Genomic DNA, 25,731 nt, shown 5'->3' on the forward strand with positions numbered 1-25,731 from the left:
CCTATAATCAGCCATCAAAAAGAATGAAATAATGCCACTGGCAACAACGTGGATGAACCTAGAGATTATCATACTCAGTGAAGTAAGTCAGACAGAGAAGGACAAATGTCATATGATATCACTTATATGTGGAATCTAAAATATGATACAAATGAACTTATTTACAAAACAGAAACAGACACACAGACATAGAAAACAAACTTACGTTACCAAAGGTGAAAGGGGGGAATATATTAGGAGTATGGGATTAGCAGATACAAACTACTCTACGTAAAATAGATAAACAACAAGGTCCTACTGTATAGCACAGGGAACTATATTCAATATCTTGTAATAAACCATAATGGAAAAGAATATATATAACTGAATCACTTTGCTGTACACTGGAAACTAACACCACATCGTAAATCAACTATACTTCAATTCAAAAAATAATAAATAAATATAAACCTCCCATAGCTCTCTCCCTGACCCACGCTGCTGCCAGGACCCTCAAGCATTGTGGTACGGTTGCATAACTCTCACAATCTTTTGCTAGGACTTAGTAAATTGTTAGGACAAATAACACAGTATTCCAGCTCCCCAGAGTGTCCATACCAGTTAGGAATCCCTCTCCTAACTATATAGCTCGGGTGCTCTGTTGCTGAGTTTCTTTAAATGACGTGAGGATTTTAGTGTCCACTAGGATTCTGTGATTTGAAGGTATAGGAATAAGATAAGAATGAGTTCTTATTCCACTGGGGTTTTTATTTGGTTCAAAATTAAAACAGATACAAGGAGTAGATTCTCTCGCTCTGAACTATTTCTTGGATGATTTGTGTTCTTGCCCAAGGCTGATACTTATAAACTTTGGAGGGTTTTTTTACCCTTAAGATTCTTCTCTGGCAGCCCCTCTTCTGCCCAAATTCCTCAGGAAGCGGCACAATGATGGGGAAAATGTAAGCTTGGTTTAGCATCTTTGTAGTTTGTTTACATTTTAAACACCCTTGCTTTAGAGTTGGATAAATCAGTTGGGCTCAAGACCTGGTCTGTAACCTTGGGGAAGTTACCTATACCTCAATTTCCTCATCTATAAAATGTGGATAATTGCCTCTCTTTTCCAAGGTGATGTTCTTGAAGTGCAACCATAGGGAAGTACCTAGGCCAACACGTGGCACAAACCAAGGACTTAGTAAAGCTGCTCTTTTCTCTCACTCTCCACTTTCACCCCTTCCATTGGAATGAATATCAAAACCATAAAAGTAAATTGTCTGTATTCACCTCTATTCTTGTAGAGTTCTTATTGAATCTTTATTTTTTCCTGATTTTTTTTTTTAGGCTTGGCAATACTCAGCCATAAAGAAAGAATCCACGTTACATGAATAACATTTAAAAGCTAGGCTCGCATCCAGCTTTGTCATGGTGCACGGCCCTGGCTGCTACTACAAAGGGCAAGACTGAGACCAATGAGTCAGAGCTTCAGGGTTTTCCTTTTGACCATCTTACTGGAAGCCACTCTATACATAGGATCCTACCCCAGGGAGGTCAGCATTTCTCAGGGTAACTGAGCCACCAGTACCTATAAGCTTTATCTTTAAACCAATATCATTTGCTAACATGCTGTTCTCCCAGAGTCATAAACCAGAATCCTGGAGGGGTTTGCAACAGTGTTTGCGGTTTGCAACAGTGTTTGCGGTTTGCAACAGTGTTTGCGGTTTGAAACAATGGTTGGCAAACTGCTATGCAAGGGACAAATCTGGCCCACTTCCTGCCTTTATACACCTGGGACCTAAATGATAAATACTTTTTTTTAATAATTGAAAAAATAAAATAAAGAGTAAAATTTCATGACATGTGAAAATTATATGAAATGCAAATTCTGGTGTCCATAAATAAAGTTGTACTGGAACAAAGCCACAGCCATTCATTTGTGATTTGTCTACGGATGCTTGCATGGTACAGGGGCAGAACTGAGTAGTTGCTACAGAGACTGTACGTCCCACAAAACCTAATTTATTTACTATCTGGCCCTTTACAAAGTTTGCAGCCCCCTGATGCGGGGCACAGACTCCGGGAGCCAGACAGCCCGGTAGCATAATTCAGCTCTGGGCAAGTTCCCTCACCTCCTCTGTACCCTCAACTGGATATAGAGGATAACAGCATCCATCTCACGGGGTTTTATGAGGATTAAGCAACTATATAAAGCGCTTAGAAAACAGTCTGGCACATATTAAGTACTATATATGTGTCTGTTACTATTAGTTGCCACAAATTTTTCCATAAATTAAAGCAGCAGCAGCTTACCAATTTGTTAGCAATAATTGTGAGAATTTCATTTGTAGCACTCCATTAAATTCAATTCTTTAGCAGCAGGGCAGTAGGAAGGTGTTAAAGACAACTGAAATGACCATGAGCATAGATGCTTATCCATAAAACTAGTTCTGCATTCTTACAAATATTTTTTATACTTCTTTCAAACTTGAGTCTTGGAGGAGCTTACACTCAACTTTGAGATCAGCCCTCACCTCTATTCCTCATAGTTGGAAGAAACAGACTTCAAAACAGAGGCTAAGGAACAAAATAGAGAGCCCAGAGATAAATCCATGCATATACAGTCAACTGATCTTGGACAAGAATGCCAAAATTACACAATAGAGAAAGGATGGCCTCTTCAACAAATGGTGCTGGGAAAACTGGATATCCACATGCAAAAGAACGAAATTGGACCCCTATCTTACACCATACACAAAAATCAACTCAAAATGGATTAAAGACTTAAATGTAAGACCTAAAACTGTAAAACTTCTAGAAGAAAACTTAGGGGGAAAGCTTTGTCACATCGGTCTTGGCAATGATTTCATGGCTATGACAACAAAAGCACAAGCAACAAAAACAAAATAAATAAGTAGGACTACATCAGACTAAAAAGCTTCTGCACAGCAAAAGAAACAACAGAATGAGAAGGCAACCCATGGAATCGCAGAAAATATTTGCAAACCATATATCTGACAAGGAGCTAGTCTCTAAAATACATAAGGAACTCCCGCAACTCAATGGTAAAAAAAAAAAACCTAATAACCCAATTTAAAAATGGGCTCAAAACTTAAACAGACATTTTCACAAAAGAGACATACAAATGAACAGCAGGTATATGGGAAAATGTTCAATATCACTAATTATCAGGGAAATGCAAATCAAAACCACAATGAGATATCACCTCATACCTGTCAGGATGTCTATTATCAAAACAAAAACAATAGACAATAAGTGTTGGCAAGTATTTGGAGAAATTGGAACTCCTGCACATTATTGGTGGGAATTAGAAATGGTGAGGCTGCTATGAAAACAGTATGGAAGTTCCTCAGAAAATTAAAACTACCATATGATCTAGCAACCCCACTTCTGGGTATATATTCAAAATAATTAAAAACAGGATTTCAAAGAGATTTTACACCCATGTTCACTGCAACATTATTCACAGTAACCAAGATGTAGCAGCAACCCGAATGTCCATCTATGCATGAATGAATATTTTTAAATGTGGTATATTACATACAATGCATTGTTATCCAGCCTTAAAAAAGAAGGAAATCCTATCATATTCTACAACATGATTGAACTTCAAGGACAGTATGCTAAGTGAAACAAGTCAATCACAAGAAGACAAATATTGCATGATTCTACTTATATAAGGCATCTAAAGTAGTCAAACTCATAGAAACAAAGTAGAATGGTGGTTGCCAGGGGCTGAGAGGAGGAAATGGGGAGTTGTTCACTGGTATAGATTTTTAGTCATGTGAGGGGAAACGTTCTGGAGATCTTCTGTATAACACTGCATGCTTTTAACAAAAGTGCATGGAACACTTAAAAATTTGTTCGGTGGGTAGATCTCATGTTGTGCTCTTACCACAATAAAAAATAGTAGGGAGAAAAAACCCAAAAACTCCACATAGGCCAAAGGACTCATATGTCTAATCTACGTTGATGATGGCTGTGGTATTTGAAAACAGTAATCAACTTCCTGAATCAAACACAAAGCAAGTAATATATAGTTTATTTGATGCAAGACAATAGGGACTATTAGAATTTTCTCACAATTCAGGACTTTGGCTTTTAGCATTTGGGTATCCAAAAAGAGGACCTGAGACGGAAGTTTATACATAAGAGGAAAACAATGACTCTAGTGAGAACACAGACAAGGAACTCAGTATGGAGGAACCCGGTCCACCACGGTGAACAAGCATAGTACCTCACACAGCGGGTGCGCCAATATTTGTTAAACGTTCATGACTCATTCAATTTTTCTGTGCAACCTCCATAGCAAATACTGCGAATCTTGCTCATTATTGCATTTCTTAAAACGTTAAAATTCAGAAAAACATTCTGCGTGACTGAAATTACATGAAACCAAACTAAACAAAAATCTCACATCTGAATTGCTTCAAGTTGTTTAGGAAAAAGAAAACTGTGTGGAGTAAAGAAAACCGTTTCCTGAATCAACTGAGTGAAGTTCCAAGTTCCAGCTCTCTCACCCTCCTGAATATTTACCAGCACACTCTCAGCTTGCGCTAAACTTTTCTTGCATAAAAAGTAGCTGAGTAATTTCGGAGAATGGGATTGTTTTGCCTAAATCATCCAGATAATTCAAACAACTCAATTTCTAATAACAATCTGGGCGAGGCTGCCCTGCCCAGTAAATGCTCTCTATACTCCCCAGGCCACAGCCGAGTCACACCCAGCTTAGCCAGGAGATGACAGTGTCCCCTAGCAAGGAAACACGCCGTTCTTGTTCAGTGATACGTGCAAACGCCAGCCAACGCTCCCCAGCTCTCTGTTCCTCAAGTTTATTCCTGTTTCCCGAGGGCGCTTTCAAATTTTGATTTTTCGACGAGGTCTCCTTTCCCCGAAAGCACCTAAGAGCTGCCCTAAAGCCTTCAGCCCCTTCCCCCAATACCGCACTCTGCTTAGAGCCCGTAGGCCTGTCCAGTAAAGTTATTTAAAATAAAAAGCGTAACAGAAGATGTCCAAGCAGGAAGAGAAAAAGAATACCCCGGGAACTGGGTTAGTGTCGGAACGTGCCATTCGTTTCGAAGGGAGGAGAGTCCCCGGTGCGAATTGTATCGCGGGTCTGAAGGCACTTACCGGACTTCCGATTCGTCAGGGCCTGAGTACATAAAACACCAGAGACCGGGCGGAGCGCAGGAGGGGGCGAGGGGCCGGGAGTGGAGCCTGACAGGGCCGGCGAGCCTGAAGTGCGTCCCCCGTGGGCTCCGGTGGTGCGGCCCCAGGCAGCCGCGGCGGGGAGGCGGGAGGCGCAGGGCTGCGGCACAGAGGGCAGCATGGCGTACCCCGGGCACCCTGGCGCCGGCGGCGGCGGCTACTACGCAGGCGGGGTGAGTGCTGCCCGCCCGGGCTCGCGGCCGGGGTGCGACCCCTGGACGCCGGGGGCGCCGAGAGGCCACGCGTGGCGACTGCGCGGGGGCGGCTCCCGGGCGCCCCCGCCCTGCCAGCCGCCTCGCCCCGGGCCCCTGCCGACCGGCCTCTGTCTCCAGCGCCCACTTTCCCTCTAGCCCTTCTCCCCCCGGCTGGCTGCGCGGGGCCGGGGCACGGGTGGTTTTGACCCAAGAAGCCCACCCTGTGACTCCCGGATCCGCGGCGTGAAATCGTGCACATGGGGTGTTGCCTTCCTCTCCGCCTTTCCTGAGAGCAACAGCCATTTTAATCTAGAATAGTCCTGCGGTCCACTTCTCCCTCTCTGAAAGAAAGTGGGAAAAACAGGAAAGTCAGGGAAAGTCCGTTAGAGTCAAAGACCTCCGGGAGGAAGGCAGCCTCGCCCTGCATCAGGGATGCGCGTCGTCGTGGGAACTGTTTCCAAAAGAGAAAGTTCCCTCGCCTTGACACACCTCACCCCTCCCGAGGCTACACCTGTCTCAAAACGCTTTAAAAATACCATGAACGCTAGAAAAATGTAAGTTGCATGCCCAGGTTGCGTTTATCTCAGTAGCCTGCGGGTTTACGGGGATTTGTAAAGTTGCTTCACTTACACTGATGTCACTGACAAGACTACTCATTTTGACCCTAGCTGCCGGTTTTTAAATTATAACGGGGTGAGAATGGGAGAAAGAGGAGGAATGATTGCAGGTAGAGAGTTCCGGGTGGCAAACGACTGACAGCGAAGGCCTGGCAATTGCCTGGCTTTGCATGAGGCACTCAGTGGTGAAAGAATAAAACTTGGTCAGCGGAATGATGCATTTGTTTCCTGTCTTACAGTATGGAGGGGCTCCCGGAGGGCCTGCGTTTCCCGGACAAACTCAGGATCCGCTGTATGGTTACTTTGCTGCTGTAGCTGGACAGGTTAGCTTTTCCCTTTAACATTAAAGGACTGTCAGATTCTACATTTGTATTAACCTTTGTTATAGTGGCACAGAAAAACAGCCTTTCCTCTGGAAAAGAATTCCTTTGCTTCTGCACAAGAAAAAAAAAAAGAGAGAAGTTCATAGGCAGTTACTTATTTTTGAATATTCAGAACAAATTAGATCAAAGGGTTACTTGTGTTTACGTTACATTCAGAACTAAACTTGTGATTGAATTAGGGTCAGATTCAACAGAACAGGCTAGTATAAGTGTGCTTTGAAGATATGTAAGGTAGAAAGATGTCTTTACAACTGAATTGTCAGGGTCCATAGTGGTTTCCAGAGAAGAAATACCAGATCTGCTGAACATTAAACCCTTCTTTGTACAATTAAAAGCATGTGGTACTAGTAATTCTGTAGCCAGATTCTAGGGGATACTTTCTTTGGGTAGAGTTTGGTTGTTAATCAGTGACCCCCTTAGGAAATAGGTATTTATGGTAAAAACCCACCAGCTTCAAAATAAGAAAGGTACTATATTTTTCTTACTATCAGGAAGTTAATCTTCTGAACGGTTTAGTTCCTCTTTGATGCAGATGCTGTTACTAGGTCAGCTCTTCCATGTCCTTATTAGGTGTTGTGGTCTACTGACCCAGAGAGAGAATTAAGGTCAGCACCCCAAGACCATTCACTTCTTTACATTCTAAGTCATATGACAGGCGGTAGTGCATCTTGAGGGAGGCCCCGTCCCCAGCTCCCAGGTCACTGAATGTATATGGTAAATAGACTGTTGGTATAACCCAAACATGTCCAGAGGGGGTGTCTGTGCTTATCAATTCAGCTTAGCTTTGTTTTGATCAAAGGCTAGAAATAACACAATCTTAATGTGAAAATGCCTTAGACTATTATGGAATAACAACCTACAACCACCTTTTAGAATAGCACTCTTAAGAAATACCGTTTGAGAAACACTGGAAAATTGAGTCTAAAACTGAAAGAGCTGCCCCTTAAGTATCTGCTTCATCTGTTAGTGATCAGTATCTTTGAAACCACAAGACACAGCAAAGCTCAAGACTCCTTATTCTTAGACTGCCTGTGCCTGCAGCCATGTAAGTGACCCCCCCTTGCTTAGCTTTCAGCAGCCCCGGCCTGCAGCAGCATGTCCATCGGTTTTCACATTATTGATCATGCCCCTCGTCTAGAACATATAATAGTCATGGACTTGAGGATTGAGGTATTTTATTTTAAAATCCCTAAAAATAACATGTTATCTAGTTCTGACCTAGGTCAGCCAGTGAATAAGCACGGGGAACCTGTCTCCCAGGTATAATCGTGATCCAAAGAAAACAATTCATCACATCATAAGCAAAGGTGATCACAGAGGACGCTTTCTGAGGGAACCAGACTTTTCATTTACTGATGTCATCTGTGTACCCTGCTCTCCACACACCCTGACAAAAAAACAAGCTAGAAAGAGTAATAAGACTTTTAATCAACTACATAAATAATTTTATTTTAAAACGCTTGCTTTGGCAGATTCCTAGCTCAGACTGAGAGTAGTTCAAGACAGAAACTAGTTTTATTCATACATTTAAAAATATTATGTCTCAGTGGAAGAAACTGAATTCACCTCACTGTTTTATTAAAAGAGGAACCTTATACTTGAGAACATTTATGCCAAGTCTAATTCGGGAATTTAGTATTACCAATACCTTTTCATCATTTCCTCTAAAGTATAGGTGTAAGCAGCTTTCAGACTTGGTTAATTCTTGTGTAATGATTATTTAAAATAAAGCCTGAAATTGAATGCCCACTTTACCTAGGTATTAAGAAATGTATTTTTTGTTTATGGCCCTAATTATACATTTGTGGAAGAGGCCTTAACAATTTGTCTTTCTTTCTACTTTTGGCAGGCATCCCTTTAAAAAAACTCTCATGCATGATAATATTCATTTTCTTTACCATTATTGCTACACTGAATACTGAATACTGAATGTAAACAAAGAACTAGAAAGTACAAATCATGATTGTGATTCCTTTTCCTATTTTTTTTTTTTAAAGGATGGCCAAATAGATGCTGATGAATTGCAGAGATGCCTGACACAGTCGGGCATTGCTGGAGGATACAAGCGTAAGTTAGGAGCCCCAAAGTGTCTCTAGAAATACTCTTGTGTTTCATATTTCAGATGTTACTTGTGATTATTATAGCCTTCAAGGAATCTGAGCTTTTCTGATGCAGCAAAGTTAAGAATTTCAAAAGCTGAATTCGGTTGGTTCTTTTGTATTTCAGAATGTTAATTTGAAAACAGTTCTTACTGAATCATTCCACACCACCCACCGGTTTAGTGGGTGTCTTGGATTTGGGTTCCATGTATCTGGAACCATTCAAACCAATGACAGTCTATGTGGCCTCCTCAGAAAATGAGGTAAGGTGCTGAAATGAAATCCACCAGGTCAGGTGTCGTTAATGATAGGAGCTAACATTCACTGCTGTTTGCCAAGAGCTTATTCTGTCTCTGAGCCTGGTGGCACTTAGGGCTTTGAGTGGCTGGTCCTGTGCACCTGGTCCCAGAGTGGCCTGTCCTGCATGCCTAGTTCTGAGTAGTTGGTCCTACCCTCCCTTTTCCCCGGTGCCTGGTCCCCAACCCCTAGTCCTCAAGGAGCCAGTTCTGCACTCCTGGTCTCAGCTCCGGGCAGCATGAACGCTCGCCTTGACATCCCCCAGGTCTTTCCTCTTTCTACATCAGGCTAAGTAAGACGTGCCCTTCCTAATTTCTAAACTCTTTAGCGTAGTCCTCCTTCCTGCCACCCCCCAGTTCCTCACAGACTGCCGCTGTACTTACACCTGCTTCCTGCCTTTTGACTCTGCATGAGCTGCAGAGAGGGAACTCCTGCCAAGATGCTGCATCCCACACATGCCACATGCTTCCCTTCAAATCATGTCTTGACCATGATAGAGAATAGTGTCTTGGCTAATGTACGTGACCTAGCACCTTCTCTGCCAGTTGTTAATTGAGACAGAACATCAGATCGAAGCCTCAACTTCCCAGTAAGCTGTGAATTAAAACACTCAAACTAGGGAATTCCCTGGCAGTCCAGTGGTTAGGACTCGGTGCTTTCACTGCGGTGGGCCCGGGTTCGATCCCTGGTTGGGAACTAAGATCCCTTAAGAAAAAAAAAAACAACATTCAAACTAGAATTCACACTTGAGGATCCGTAGTGGCCATTTTTGACTGTTTGATATGGCACAGTTACTAGGTGGCTCTCTTTTTAAACTACTTGCATATCCATTTTTATCATCCTTTGTTTTATGACTTCAGTATCCAATTAACATTTCCTAGTTGTGGGAGTTAATACAAAAGAGGAACCTTTTGCATTTCTGTCATCTACCCTGGTCCTAAACAAAAGAAGCCCTTTTCTAGATTAGGGATTTTTTTTTTTTTTTAAACTATTGTAGGCAATACCTTTAAATTGTTAGTTGTTAACCTCAAGCAATTGGAGCTGGTGAACAAAGAAGGTCTAATAGCAGAGTTTACAGAAGTGAGCCATGTCACAACATAGACTATTACTCTACACCCTTTCAGTAGAAGAGGTGTGGCCGGTTTTCAAATCGAACAAAGTGGGCAGTATATCCTTGGAGAGCAGTCCTTTTAAAAATTTCATTTGAGAAAGCTGCATTTACTAATGATCTTAGATCACTGAGTTATAGAAAAGACATATCCTGAATCATCTGGATCATGTGTTTGAATTAATTTGCTTGCTGTCATCTGGTTATGGAGGCTGTAATGAACCACAAAACCATCTTGGTTGTGAGATGTCAGAGTGAGTGTTGTAACGCAGAAGTTATACAGCCATTGGTCTTTTCAACCCAGCTTCCAAGCCAGAAGGTGCGGACGGGGTCTAGGGGTGGCAGGGGGGACAGAGAAACCTATGGCACCTTCTTAACCAGTTTAAGAGGGAGTAGTCATGCCTAGAGGTGGCGCTGATGAGGGAAGTTGCTCTTTCTTCCTCGAGTGTAGTAGTTGTTCCTCTGTGGTAAGGTTGAGAGAAACAACTGCAGGTGGGATTCTCCTGCTAGGTCTGTTACATTGTGGATTTCCACTAGAAGAAAAGTTGTTTGAGGTATTTTAGCAGAATGAACAGGAGAAAGGAGATAAGAGTCAAGATAAAATTATAACAAAGATTCTTTTGAAATTATTTAAAATAGGATTAGCATTAGTAAAAGCTCTTTCTGGGGAAAAAAAAATACTATTAAAATTGAACAAGGGTTCTCCTCACCCAAACTTATTAGGTGTCAGTGTTCTAACTCATTGGAACTGCCCAGAATGGTGACTTTTCTGTTTTGTTCACTGCCTACCTCATTCCCTCCCTTCTCAGTCCTCTCACAAAAGAGGAACAGATTTCTGTTCTCCCTGGCGAAGAGCTCTAACCTGTCACTCTCCTCCTCTAAAAATCCTGAGTAGCTCCATGGTGCCCATATAAAACAAAAGCCAGACAGCCTCGCAGAAATTCCGTCTCCTCAGTGATGCAGCCTCATCTAACGGTAATTTCTCCCACTTCCTTTGCCTGTCTGGACTTCACTGCTTCTCTCTGTGCTTATGCAGGTCCCTAGCTCTACGTGGCTGTCGCCAGATGTCCCCAGTCTTTTCTGTTGTTCAAAACTTGGCTTAAATGCTGCTTCTTCTATGAAGTATTTCTTACCAAGAAGGAGCCTCTCCTCAACATCTGGTAGTTTTGGGTGCCTCCATTATGGCTTACCATACTCTATCTTGTGCACATGACTTATCTTTAACTTTAGACTGTCAGCTGGGCCAGGTTCCAGTGTCATGTTTGTATCTCCAATGTCCCTGGTACCCTGAGCCCTGCACATAATGAATATTTAATAGGCATTTGATGAATTAATGAGTATGGAAGACTTCCTAAAATGGAAAAATCATATACCCATATTTGAATTTTGACTTAAGAAAGACTGATAATTACCTAAGGGATTATACATTACTTTTAAGTATCAGTGAAAATCAGAAGAGTCCGTTTAAAAACCATATCCTCCTTAGGCTCTCTGAGAGGGGTATACAGCTTCCTGCATAGGGATGAGAATTCAGTCTCACTCATTCATTTGGCCAACCAACACATTTCTAATGGACACCTACCACGTGGTAGGTGCTGGGGTCTGCAAGTGCCAACAGTGCCTGGGGAACGCGGTGCAAAGCGCTGGGGTAGGTGACGGGTTTACCTTTTACTGTAAGCTGTGGGGTCACATCAGAGGGGCCAGTAACCCAGACATAGGTCAGGAAAGTTTTCCTTGCGGAATCGATACCTCAGCTGAGGAGAAATGAAAGTTGAGCAGAAATGATGCAGACCAAGAAGTGAGTGAGGTAGGGAAGCTGTGTGCCGGGCCAATAGAACAGTGTGTACCCAGAGATGAGAGGGAGGATGGTTCAATCAAGGAACTGAGAGAAATTGACCAGAGATAGCTTACGGGGTTGAATGAACAGTAGGAAAGGAGCTGAACTGATAAAATATGTGTATGACCTTATATGCCAATTAAGGTGTTTGGACTTCATCCTGAGGGCAGTGGAACACCTCCACTGGGTCTTAAGTAGAAGAGCACCTATTACCCTGGCTGTGCGAGAAAGACCAAATTGGGGAGTATGGGTGTGGGGAACGTGGGGAGTCAGGGATACCAGTTAGGTGGCCCTTGGAGTCAAACAGCTGAGAGAAGTGCTGACTACACTGGGGATAGGACAGTGGGGCTGGAGTTGGATGGGTCCTAAGGCTGTTCAGAAGGTGATCAAATGTCAAGGGAGAGGGAATTGTGGACTTGCCCAGGTTTCTGGCTCAGGGGGCTGAGTGGGTAATGGTGTCATTCATAGACCTGGGAGACAGGGACTGGCTGCTTCCTGGCCGCCAGAAGCCTCGCTTTACATGCAAACACAGCTGGCCGTGTCCTGTGGTTGGCGCTGTCCTGTGGTTGTCAGGCCCTCTGGAGCAGCAGTCCTTACACTGCAGCAGCTGCAGCGTCACCTGGAAGGTTTGCTGAAACCAGATTGCCGGGCCTGCTGTAGCATTTCTCATTAGGATCTGGGGTGAGACCTGAGAATCTGCATCTCTAAACGGGTTTCCGGGCCTGCTGGTCCAGGTTGAACCAGCTGCTTTAATGTGAATATATATCCCCTGGGGATCTTGTTAAAAGCGCAGATTCTGATTTTGTTGGTTTATGTTAAGGGCTGAGATGCTGCAGTTCTAAAAGCTCCCAGGTGAGGAAAAACAAAGAGTTAATTACAAGGGAACACCCATAAGGCCATCTGCTGATTTCTCTACAGAAGCTTTGCAGGCCGGAAGGGAGTGGCATGATATATTCAAAGTCTTGAAAGGGAAAAACCTGCGAACTAGGATATTCTACCCAGCAAGATTATCATTTAGAGTAAGAGAAAGGATTTCTCAGACAAGCAAAAACTAAAAGAATACAGCAATACTAAACATATCCTAAAAGATATATTGAAAGGGCTTCTCTAAATAGAAAAGAAGCAAGAATCTATAGGAAAGAGAAAAGCACAATTGGAAAGTAAATCATTTAAATAAGCCAGTATCAAGATTAAAAAAAAAAAAAAATCCCCAAAATATTTTTGGAAGCAACGATAACTGCAGTGAAGAGCAAAAGGATAAACGTGAAGATGTAAAAGAACATCAGAATCATAAAATGTGGGGGAGGACAGTAAGAAAATGTGGGGTTTTTTTTTTCAGAATGTATTTGAGCCTATATGACTATCAGTCTAAAGAAACTAGATATAGTAGTGGGTTAACATACTTGAAAAACAGGGTAACCACAAATCAAAAACATACAGTAGATTCACAAAAACCAAAAAGAACTGAACACAAGTGTAATACAAAAGAAAACCATCTGTTACAAGGCCTGCGCTTGCCCAGTTTTAAGACCGAAGAAAGAGCCCGGAGTCAGCTACAGAGACATCAGTGGTCTAACGGACGTGGGAGCTTACACGTCTGAAGCCAGGTCCTGGAGTGGCACCCCACCGTGTGCAGCAGAAGGCCGGCGGGACATGGCAGCAGGCTTCACTCCAGAGGGGAAGGGGAGACTGCCAGTTACAAGGCGGGGTTACCTCAGGTGGGCTCATTCGTTACCAGGGAAGCCAGCAGAGGGGCACTCACGCCCCTTTGATAAGAACAATCACCAGCTGGGGCCCAGGGCAAGTACGTAGGAAGGCCAGTCCTGTGCGTGGGGTAGAGGTGACGCAGGCCCTGGTCGGGCAGCGGACGTACAGAGAGCAAGAGGACAGCCATCTTGAGTGGCCTGACCATACACCATCAAACCACAAAAAGAAAAACGAAAAGAAAAAAACAAAGAAGAAACAAAAGCTCCCAGGTGATACTAATAACAGCTAGTCCAGGAATCACACTTTGAGTAGAAGAGTGGTCTCAATCTTGACTACTCACTAGAATCATCTGAGAAGCTTTAAAAAAAAAAAACAAAACTAATGCCTGAGTCCCACAGTCAGATTCTGATTTAATTGTTCTGTGGTGGTGGTGACTATACTTAACAAAAGTTGTTGAGAGAGTACATCTTAAAACTTCTCACCACACACACAAAAGGTAGCTATGTGAGGTGATGGATGTGTGTTAATTAGCCTTATTATGGTAATCATTTTGCAGTATATACGTATAGAAAATCATTACAATGTACACCTTAAACTTACACAATGTTATATGTCAATAATATCTCAATAAAGCTGAAAAAATAATAATAATTGTTCTGTGGTGCAGCCCAGGTGTCAGGATCTTTTAAAGCCTCTGGGTGATTCTGATAAGTACCCAAGGGTTGAGAACCTCTGGTCTCCACTAGAGAGACTTCATACCTCCACACAACTTAAAAATCAGAATGAAGAACCAACCAACTCTTTCTCAAAAGTGTAGAAAAGTGTTGGCTTCTCTCACCTCAGAGAATTGTCTCTGTGGATCAGATGGAGGTTGAAGGACCAAAATAGAAACAGTCCCCAACCTTTTATTTCAGGGTTCCAGGATATGCCAAACAGAGGAATCTATTAAAAGTACAAAACCTATAGTTTGTAATGTTTGGAGACATTACAGTAATAAGAGTTAGCTTAGTTGTGTTTTAAGTTCACTTTTGTTAGAGATAAAAATGAAGCTAATAACAGCTGTAAGAAATGTTAATTCTGTGTGCATCTTAACAAACTTGTCAAACTTATGCTAGCTTTGCCCACGTGACCCTTGTCACTTCTTCCTTCTAGTTTTACAGCTTCTTTGTACCTCAGAATACTTCCTCAAAGTCATTGGTAAGGTGCAAGGAATTCTTTATTTTTAATTTATTAATGCTTAGAGTACCAGTAGGCCATTAACCAATAAGTGTATTCTAGCTTGGTTGTCTAAGTGAGGTATGGAAATGCCCTCAGAACACCCTTGAACTGTAAGTAAACTAAAAAGGTTTCTGAACAGTGGCCATCGCTAAGTGGGTCATCGGGTCTTAGTCCAGAATGCTCTTGTTTAACACACAGTTCTAGCAAGCGTATTTATCTTACTGTCTATGAAAAGAGGCCATAGGCTGTTTGGGGTAGGAGGTGACCATTCAGTGTCTGACATTAAACAGAAAAGAAAGAAAAACAAATGATCAGACTCAGCTAGCAAAACCAGCTAGAGTCAATTGTGAGTAGGAACAAAGCAACCCAACCCTCCCATTCACCATGGTGGATAATAATACATTGTGGTTCATTATGGTAAATTGAACTCACTATATTACAGTTTCAAAAGCAAGAAAGAATATAATACTTTTTAAAAACTATGTTAGAGAAAAGTTTAAGCTTATCCAAAAATAGAGGTAATTATACAGTGAACTCCTGTATACCCATCACTCAGCTTCAACAGTTGTCAATGTGTTGCCATTCTTGTTTTATCTATAATCCTGCCCATGTTCTTTTAAAGCAAATTCCAGATCTCTTAACATTTATTCCACCTACAAATAACTTCAGTGTATACTTTTCTTAAAGATAAGGACACTTTTGTCCCCCCAATTTCAAAACCATAAATCACACCTAAAAATATTAACAGTACTATGCAAAACTTTTTAAAAAGATTTCTATTAAAGTTGTTAAAATCAAATTTGGGTTCTGGATGGAACCCTATCTAGCTGGAAAAAAAAAATCTACTTCAAAGCTCCATGAATTTAGTTCCATGTAGATTGAGCAGCATATAAAAATAAAGGTGTATAAATAATCACATTCCTAATTAATTTGAACATATCCAATGTAATGTGAATTTTTGAAATTGTATTAATATGTATGTACTTTTCTTGATTTAACAGCTTTTAACCTGGAGACTTGCCGGCTTATGGTTTCAATGCTGGATGTATCCTTTACCTTGACTGTGGCCTAGAGTATTTTTTTCTGGATTAAAAAAAAATCCTTCCTGAAGGAATTCATCTAAGGATTAATACCCGGTAAACACAAAGTGACAAATGACCACAAAAAAGTTTTCCGAAATCATTAGCTTTCAAGATGGTATTTGGTGTGAAAAAGGAAGCAAGTTTAGTAAGTAAAACATTCGTTATTTAAGAATTTGAGGAAGCATCAAAGACAAACAAGTATAGAAACCGGAGCAGTCAGGGAGGCTTTTTCACCGTGACATTGATTGCCCTGCATGATTCAAACCTGGCCTTCAAGCAATGGGATTTTTCACATCACAGTTGTAAGACTAGTTTAGCTAGTGCTGATGGTACGGTTCTTTCATCCCACCTCATTTTCCAAAAGTGAAAACAGTGGGTCTGGGAGGGCTTACCAAGGGAGTGTCAGGGCTAAAGAGGACCCCGGACAAAAGGACAAGCAGCATGGCCTGGGCCACCCAGAAAGTGCAGCCCAGTTTGGTTGTGACAGGTGGCTCACAATGGCCTCGTTATTTCCTTGTAATCACATCATATCAATTATCTTTTTTCCCCAGGGGAAATAGGTACCTCAGCACTTTTTCTCCATAGGCCCTTTTTATTATATCATTAGTCTCTTGTCCTATCACGTCCAAAAGAATGTATAACATTTTTAACCTTTTCAGCAGAAAGAATATTAAATTCCCTTATCCTTGATCTTTGATTTAATCATTAGAAAATGTTGCAAAATAAAGATGCACTAATCCTTGATTACAGTTCAGAGAGATATGTCAGGCACAATGGGTTTCAACGAGTTTAAAGAACTCTGGGCTGTACTAAACGGCTGGAGACAACACTTTATCAGTTTTGACAGCGACAGGAGTGGAACAGTGGATCCCCAGGAATTGCAGAAGGCCCTGACAACAATGGGTGGGTATGACTGACTCCACCTCTCTGTTCATTGGTAGAAGTAATTTTTTTTTTAATTTCTAAAACTAAGTGCTACATGAAGGTGGTTTCTATTTGTAGAAGTAGTGCATATTCATAATTTAAATGAGCCCTCAGTCCTAAAAATTTGGGGGGGCTTGATTATTTTTAATGGTCTTCTTGTAATCCTTGATTTTTTTTTTTTTTTGGCTGGATGATTTTTCTTCCTTTCAGGATTTAGGTTGAGTCCCCAGGCTGTGAATTCAATTGCAAAACGATATAGCACCAATGGAAAGATCACCTTCGATGATTACATCGCCTGCTGCGTCAAGCTGCGAGCTCTAACAGGTGTGTCCTTTGAGATCACTATTAAGCATGTCTGGCAGAATAACTGTTTTCTCAGAAATTTTTTCCACATTACTAAGTAATCTGCCGTTAAAATAATCCTAACTAAATTCCCTGGTGGTCCAGTGGTGAGGACCCTATGCTCTCACTGCTGAGGGCCCAGGTTCGATCCTTGGTCGGGGAACTAAGATCCCCCAAGCCAGCGGCGTGGCCAAAAAAATTCCTAACTAAACTTTACTAAAATGTTCCAAAACATAACAAGCTAACTGATATGTTTTTGATCAGAGTGTGAGCAATATTCTGTGATTTCTCCCTAGAATGTGAAATTCTTGAAAAAAGTAAAATTACCCATTGGTAGCTCTTTCCTATTTCTCCTATTGGAAAGATTTAAAATGGTGGTCTCTGTTTCAGATGTCCTTCTTAAATGTAGCTGTATCAATAATCTCTACTTTTCTCTCCCCTCTATTCTTTTTCTTTCTTTTGTATTTTTTTTCTGGTTTCGTTCCTCTCTTTAGCTTTTTACCCTTTTTAATATTTGGTTTTATGATTTTTTTGCATCCTGACACAAATTTGAGGGTGGATTTTCTTATTAAAGTAAACCCTTTTCATTTAATAGGACAGAGCTCAAATGGCTGGAATATCTGAGCACAGCTGTTTGTCACATTAAGGACTCCATCCATCTATTTCCTAATTAAGCAATATCTATGTTATTAAGAAGTCGGAAACTGTGCTTCCATCACAATTAAGGAATGGTCTCGGAAGTCAGTGCAGCTTTTACTGACTTTGGGATGAGGCGTTTTCTTCCAGCTCCATGTTGAGAAAGACAGTTGGCCAACTTCTGCACGTTGTGTTCTTTGGTTGCATATTAAATCTATTCATGTTGGTACAGTTGGTTTCTTTGCTTTGGTCTTTTGTTTATGCTGGCTGGTTGTACAATTTAAATGTTACTGCATTTTGAACCCAGTGCCAACATAATTAACTATTATAATTTCAGATAAGATGCTTAAAAAAACTCATAAATTTTACTGTGGTGTTTTACAGACAGCTTTCGAAGACGAGATACTGCTCAGCAAGGTGTTGTCAATTTCCCATATGATGATGTAAGTCTCAGTAAATTTGGAACTGACAAAATACAAAAATGCACATATTTTCGGTTTAGCAGCTGCTGCAGTTGAGTACACTTTAAAAAGGCTTGTGTGTAAACATGTTTATTTCTTCTGCTTAAAGGTGTGTTCTCTTCATTGTGCATTAACTTCTCAGGCGACAGTCCCGCTCTGTTTCCAAGGACGGAGAGGTGGCCTGTAGAGCAGAAAGTGCATAGGCTTTGGCCTCAGAAGGACCACTTAAGGAATATCTGAAAGTCCTGACCCAAGTTCCATTTTCCCTGAAAGAGGGGTAATCAGCCCGGCCTTGCAGGAATGCTGCAGGAATTAGCAGTGCCCAGGGCCTCACTGGTGTTGGAAGAATGCAAAAGAAAACTGAGAGCAAAGGCAGAGTCTATTGCTGTGTGTTTGGTGGTGAAGCAAACATTTCACAGCAAATACTGATGCTTCTACACTCAGGTTTCTGATTTGCAAGGGAAGGGTCAGATATTCTGTTTCTGTGCATTCATATACTGGCATGCTAGAATTTATTTTAATAAACCAGATTTTAAGGGAATAAACCGTTTTAAAGGCAGTCTGGTAGAATAGCGGGGTAAGACTGCAGTTCTGAAGTTCCCCATGGGACAGAATGGTATAAACTGTACTGTTACTTGTATGAGTAGGTGCCTTTGATCATGACCATGTCTAGAGTAAGATATTATTTGGAATTTAAATAATTCTTTGTCCATTGGGGTAAGATCGGCTTCTTGTAAGAAGCTTTGATGTGAGAAACCCATTGGGTTTTATATATTAGACTGCTTCCTTCAAAAAATGAACCTTTCCACTCATCATTTACTCCTATTTTGAAAAGGATTTTTTTTAATCCACAATTCAAATGAGAATACCAAAAGGTAAGCTGCCTGAAAGTAAGCTAGGCTGTATTCTGTGTTCTGAGGTCTGCAGTGTAACGCTGATTTTTCTCTTTCAGTTCATTCAGTGCGTCATGAGTGTTTAAATCAGGAGGAAGACCTATGAAGATAATCCACATTCATTCCGATTGGAGTTCTCCTTTGCTCTTTGCCTTTGGTAATTGTGTGCAAACTTACACAGCCACTTTTCCTTAACAGCTGTTGTAAAGGTTTATTACTTTATGTACAACTGAAGTTTTTAGTTTTGATAATATATTCTTTGGAATGTTATTAATATCAGATCCGGTCAGTTAAACACCATTTAGAACTTCCTTGAGCCATTGTTAATCATGCCTTATTTTCTTGCTAAGCCTCTTTTATGTAAATTTAAGTGTGCAAATTGTTTAAGGCACATTATGTATTTTTCATTGTAAGCTACTAAAACCCTTTCATCAGACTACAGCTGTTGTCGTCCCTCTTTTAGAAGGGCTTTTACGTGGTATTGAAAGCTTTATGTGTGGAGTATTCTCGTCATGTAAAATGGTTTAGACCCACTTGGATGCAAAAAAAACAACAACAAAAAAACAAACCTGGTAATATGTCAGGAATCTCCTGAGTGGAAACTTAACACAAGCTTAAAGGCTTACAGGTATTTTGATGGCTGTATAAATGGAAACTGGTTGAATAATTTGAGTGGCAAATACTTCCTGTCATCAAGTTCCTTCTTGTCATCACCCATGTAGACCTTTGCTAACTATACTTAAAAATCTTGAACATTATGAGCTTAACGATGTAAAACAGAAAATTGATAGGAAGAGACTAACGGAATATATGAAAATATTAACTGTGGTTATTTTTGGCTAATGGGATTCTAGGTGACTAATTCCCTTTATGCATTTCAGTATTTTCCTAGTTTTCTATAATGTGTGTGCTTTCCTTTTAAAATCAGAAGACGCTAATTTTTAAAATGGTGATACATCCATTTTGATATGCCATGTGTTCACACTTACATTAAAAAATATACACAGTACAGATGTAGAGAATGGACTTGAGGACATGGGGAGGGGGAAGGGTAAGCTGGGACGAAGTGAGAGAGTGGCATGGACTTATTATATATACCTCCAAATGTAAAATAGATAGCTAGTGGGAAGCAGCCGCATAGCACAGGGAGATCAGCTCAGTGCTTTGTGACCACCTAGAGGGGTGGGATAGGGAGGGTGGGAGGGAGACGCAAGAGGAGGAGATATGGGTATATATGTATATGTATAGCTGATTCACTTTGTTATACAGCAGAAACTAACACACCATTGTAAAGCAATTATACTCCAATAAAGATGTTAAAAAATATATATATACACAGTAAAAGGACTGGAAAGAGTATACAAAAATGTTGATGTGGCTTCCACTGGAAGTCAGAATTATGAGCTCATTTTCCCTCTTCCTGCTACTCTTCCAAATATTCTCTGACAAGCAAGTATTACATTTATAATGGAAGACATTTTTTAAAAAAATTTTTAAATTTTTTGTACTAGTAAGGTCTGGATTCTAATGCTGGCTGTGCCTCTTACTAAATATGTGGTTTGATCATTTTAGATAAACTCAGAGCCTCAATTTCCCCATCTTGGAAAGGAGGTAATACATGCCTCCTGGGGTAGTCCGAATATGAAAAAGTGTTGGCATGATAAGCACCAATAATGTTTCTGTTTCTTAAATTTAAAGCTGGCCTGGTTTGCTCTTTTTAGCAAAAGAGCTTAACAGATAAAACAATGAAATCAGTCTCCCTGCCAGCAAAATATCTCTTATTTTAGGGCACAGTGTGAGAGTAACCATTCAGATGATCAATTAGTTGTCAACGAATGAAAAATAAAACATTTTCTAAGCACCTTTAGCCTCATTCCACTAACTTTTTTCAAATATTGCGTGCGCGCTCTCTCTCTCCCCATATATACACACACGCGCACACACACACACACACACACACACACACAGATATATACATTTAACAAATATTTATTAAACCCTAACTTATGTATTTCTGTCATGTAGTCACACTCAGGCTACATCTCAGAATGTGAGTCAACCTGCTTTCTATTAATTTCATGGTGAGCCTAGGTTTCATTCCAGATATATTGTCTGTGAGGTCACAAAGCCTGGCTTGAGCCTGAGCTGTCCAGAAGAGAACTAATGGGGGCTCAGAGGACCAGGGGACAAGGAACTCACCTTCAGAGTCCCAGCACCTGGAGGCTTCAAATTCATCAGGATCCTCTGAGGAAATCATAGTGTAAGGAAATGGTCATTTCCTGGGTGACTAAGGTGGTAAGGAAGAAGGCCCTTACTGACCAAAGGTTATGCACCATTTTTGCACCATCTGACTGCTTTGGTAGGTCCCAAGGTTGTGTTGCATCAGTCATGGTTCTGAATTTGCTTTTGGGTAAGTGCTAAAGTGTTACAAAACTATGTCTCTGGAAATAATTCAGCTTCAATTATTGATATCCTTATCTCCTCCACTTCTACTTTCACTGTTTCTTTCTGAAAGCATACAGCCTGGTCTTCAGTATGTCCTACAGTTATAAAGTTTCCTTCCCCTTGACAAACATGACGTATCCATCCTCTTTCTTTAACACAGCCAAAATCCTCATTACAAGTGAATCTTGTGTTGCCTTATTTCTGTTTTATGGTGGGTTCTGTTTCACTCATTATATACATCCGGTGCAGCCTCACCGCCTTCTTCAAAACTGTTTTTTGGTCTACTTTTCTTAGAGCATCTAGTTGGAGCATAATAAAGCTGTGAGCTCAAACTTGAATACTTCAGTCATTTGGAGAATTAAGTTCCTCAAATCACCCCAACTCAAGATTTAATTTAATTTTGGGGATGAGTGCTTTATCATGGTGTGTCAAGAGATTTGTGATTATAAAGTACTTACAGCCCTCTCTGAGCACTTCCATAGGAACGTGGCCGCAAGAAGCCTGTGCTTCCCCGGGGACAGTTGGCATAGATTTGCACCACAGCAGTCATATTTCATTAATCAGAGCTCTCACTCCTATTGAGCCAAAAAGTCTAGACTCCACTTCAGCGTGATGTCCCAGGCGGTACCGTCAGTCCGCGAAACGGCACGTGAGCGAGAACTTCTTCTATCTCTGAGCTAGACTTTGCTTTTGCTTTGCTGAGTGTATTACTGTTTCAGTGTTTCTCTTAGTGGATTATTATATGCCTAAAATACTATAAAGTGAAGAAATGGAGCTATATGTAATCACCATTTTTCTAATCTCATAATAAATGTACAAACCCTTGGTCAATGACTTCTGTTTTTCTCACATTAAAACAGTACTTTACTTAGAACTGCTTTTTTCCTCAGCAGACTAGGAGCTGAAGGCAAGGAAGTTCCAAGTGCTGGGGTAAAGACTGGTGGATAAAAGGGCTGCTGGGGAGATGATGAAAAGGCCGGGTGCAAAAATTCTTTAGGCAGTGAATTCATGGACCTAAACTGAGCCCATCCAAGGTGCAGTGCTTTACAGTCTGACACAAGTGAACTCATTAAATAAGCACCACTGCCTGGGCTCTAGGACAGAATATAGTAAATTGATCCTTATTAGGGTGAGGGAGAAAGTGCTCATGAAATAAGGCAGGTGGATAAATAGAGAAGACTCCATATGTCACCCAGCTGGGGCAACTGTCCAACAAAGTAAGCGTTCAGGCTTCACTAAAGGATCATGCTACTTCTCCCCATGCCGATGGTCCATTCTAGAACCGCGTGGAACAGAAAAGAAAGAACCCCCAGCAGCATGCCCACAGAGCTTCTGAAAGAGAGTGACTGGGAGAAAAGTAGGATTAAAGGGAGTCATGCATCAAAATAACAAATCTTTTATTGAAAGTCACTTTATTGATGTTACAATAAGAGTAACATAGAAAAGTGTGGTACCTTATTAGCTTCAGAAGAAGTGAATACTAATAAAATTGTGCCAGAAATTTGAACCTTAAGTTACAGTGACCTTTAAAAACAGCAAGATTTTGTTTACCTACAGTATAACAACTTTATAACTTGAACAGCCATGAAACAATTCACACTTGATCTGGAAAGCAGTTGCCATATATTTCAGTTGCTGTTTGCCAAAACCCAGTAATAACGTTCACAGTAGCTTAAGAACCCGAAGTGCAGAGTAGCCGAGAGAATATAATGTTAAAATGAAGCCAAACTATATACACCTGATTACCTGGTTACCAAAAGTGAAACGGTGCTGCCATTAACACTTCCCCAAGCAGTGTCTTCCACTAGCTGTAGATGGGACATCACCCCTTGAAGATGATAGATGTGGAAAACATCAGTGCAGACCTACACTGGCTAACATATGAACTGCTATGTTTAGGTAAAAACGCTCAGTTTTTAAAAGAAGTTGTCTTTTTGTGATGCTAAATTGGAGAGGCAGGTCTCTTCCAGCAAGTTAAAAAAGGAGCACGTGCTTATTATTCTGAATAAACCTTTGCTAAGCATCTTTGAAGTTAGTGTAAAAAAAAAAGTTTTCCATACAAAACAAAGATGTTGGGTCATTTTTACCCATTGAAAAGACTGGCTGTAGAATCACAGTTTGATTTTGTACTGGATTAGAAAAGTGGGGTTTCTCATCAGGCAGTGATACACATGTATATTATAACAAGAACTCTTGTTATTATTACTGAATAAATGTATTAATTCCTATCAGCACTTTCTGTATTGTGTTATCTAGTGTAACTTAGCACCACTGTGTTTAAAGATTTGGGGGCTCTTTGCATTTTTTAAGAGCCTGACCATCAAAACACAAATCCACATCTGAAACTTCATAAAACGAGAGACTAAGCCCTAAGGTAAACATCATAGTATAGTACAGTATTGTATGCATATGTATTTTTTAACGAGAGGAAAATGCGCGTTTCTTCAAAAACTCATAAACTCTTCAAAAACAGTACTGATGAATGTGTTAAGCGTATTATCTCAACATTGCTCGACTCATTGTATGCCTTTTTGTAAACAACGAAAAACAGAAAAGAAAACCAAACAAACACTTTTTCCGTGGTTTTGATTTAAAGGACACCTAAAAGCATGAAATGATGATGTCCTTAAGCCAAACCCCTGCCAGCCTTGAAGCACCTCCAGGTGCGATACAGGTTCTATGAACAATGCAGCAGGGACAGCCACGCCAGGCATTGGCCCATTACGACCAGACAATGAGGCTTTACACAGCCAACACAAACTGCAAAGCACACAGGTCTGCCCTAGGCACGCAGCACCTCTCCCTATCATACCACCGGCGGCCGACCTGTGCTCTTCCGCTGGCTTGGCTTCTGAGTTCTCCCTGCGACTCACCATTCTGCTTCTATCCAGGGCTAAATGCCCCATGACCTCCCAAGCCTCGCTGTTTCTTATCTCCCCTCCAGCCTGAAACACACCCTGACAACCAATCTCTCAGTGACTTCCCAAGTTGCATAATCCATGCCCAGATGCCGATGGAAGGCTAAAAGTGCCTCTCTCCCCTAATTCCACACCCCCATGGTTCCCCGAGTGCCAATTCAGGCGAAGAAGTGACTTACCTCCATGACAGTGAAAGTTCCTAGTCAGGAGAAAAGGTCTGACAGCTACTGAAGAGAGAGCGACTTTGGAAGTAGGAAGGGTCTGGAAGCATCTCTCAAACCCACAGTGAGAATGCTTACTGTTTGTCAGGCTATGGATATAAAGGACAAAAATACTAGGCAGGTTTTTGTTGTTTCCGAATGTTTTGTGTTTCTACCTATAAACTGAACTGCAAGATGCTCCATTTGGGGGACTCGGACAAAGAAGAAACACTCCTGGACTTCTAAGATCCCGCTCCATCTTTGTTTTCTCAGCATCTGCAGGTGGGGTGGAAAATTCCTCTTGGAATTGAAAGCACCCGCCCACAGAGCAGATGCTATGAGCATGCGCCCGAAGGTTCCCAGCAGGTGTGGCTGCTCCGACCCGCCCCCCCGCCCCCCCGCCCCCCGCCCAGACCCCAACACACACGCAGAGCCAGATAGGCCTGATTTTCACAAGCGCAAGCTGGGCTCCTCAGGGTCCAATAATCAGGGGAAGCTGTTTAGGAAAGTTCTTAGCTCTGCCAGGTTGGAGGAAAGTTGCTGCCTCCGAAATCAGAAGTCTTAGCCCTTCAGAAAATATCTCAGAGGAGAAAAATTCAAAGTTTGAGCCTCCAATTAAGCCCTGTGTTTGCTTCGTATATATTTTAAGCTAATAGAATGAGAAATTCATCTTGACTCAATTTAAGAAAAGAAGTATTTGAGTGTCAGTTTTAGAGGAAACATAGACGGGGAAGAAAAAATAATAATTAGGAGCATAAAAAAGTAGACATTATGCTACAAATGGGAGTCAGAATGTTTCATGTAAAATTCATGTCAACTTACCAACTGGTACGATTGTACTTAAAATATGCTGCCCAGGGACTTCCCTGGCGGTCCAGTGGTTAAGACGCCGTGCTTCCACTGCAGGGAGAACAGGTTTGATCTCTCGTGGGGGAACTAAGATCCCACATGCGGCTTGGCCAAAAAAAAAAAAAAAAAAATGCTGCCCATAGGGGGCGTCCTGGTAGCAGGGGGCGGTGTTCTATCAGGCTGCGGGGGCAGCAGGCCTGCTTCCCTTCCTTCCCTCACTGCCTTTATTCAGCTCCCCTTCCCATACACTTGGCAAGCTACTCGGTAAGTTCCAGCATATTCCCTTTCCTTTTTAAGTAAAATAAAGTAAAATAAAATAGTC

The 25,731-nt window shown here is 41.3% G+C and overlaps 1 protein-coding gene and 1 long non-coding RNA gene across 2 annotated transcripts in view; one reads left to right on the plus strand and one right to left on the minus strand.

Annotated features, from left to right (window-relative positions):
* The window catches only part of LOC309631770, a 210,472-nt gene extending 205,225 nt beyond the window's left edge, over window positions 1–5,247 (minus strand). Inside the window, exon 1 of the long non-coding RNA XR_014246516.1 lies at window positions 5,122–5,247. This is a non-coding gene — a long non-coding RNA (uncharacterized lncRNA). The remainder of the gene's footprint in view (window positions 1–5,121) is intronic.
* On the plus strand, window positions 5,182–22,273 carry SRI (sorcin). The gene is made up of 8 exons (XM_082398605.1): window positions 5,182–5,372; window positions 6,250–6,333; window positions 8,391–8,460; window positions 15,661–15,704; window positions 16,497–16,644; window positions 16,876–16,989; window positions 18,028–18,086; window positions 19,057–22,273. The coding sequence occupies exons 1-8, from the start codon at window positions 5,319–5,321 to the stop codon at window positions 19,081–19,083; spliced, it is 600 nt and encodes a 199-aa protein (XP_082254731.1). The 5' UTR covers window positions 5,182–5,318; the 3' UTR covers window positions 19,084–22,273.
* The last annotated feature ends 3,458 nt before the right edge of the window (window positions 22,274–25,731 follow it).

The sequence above is a fragment of the Balaenoptera borealis genome (genome assembly GCF_965194805.1).
Source record: "Balaenoptera borealis genome assembly, chromosome: 7".
Classification (NCBI taxonomy): Eukaryota; Metazoa; Chordata; class Mammalia; order Artiodactyla; family Balaenopteridae; genus Balaenoptera; species Balaenoptera borealis.

Bases quoted from the DNA above. Each gene is read 5' to 3' on its own strand.
- SRI (XM_082398605.1), top strand. From the start codon at position 5,319: ATGGCGTACCCCGGGCACCCTGGCGCCGGCGGCGGCGGCTACTACGCA. The intron at 6,334-8,390 runs GTTAGCTTTTCC...TTTTTTTTAAAG, and splicing joins TTGCTGCTGTAGCTGGACAG to GATGGCCAAATAGATGCTGA. The intron at 16,990-18,027 runs GTGTGTCCTTTG...GGTGTTTTACAG, and splicing joins CAAGCTGCGAGCTCTAACAG to ACAGCTTTCGAAGACGAGAT.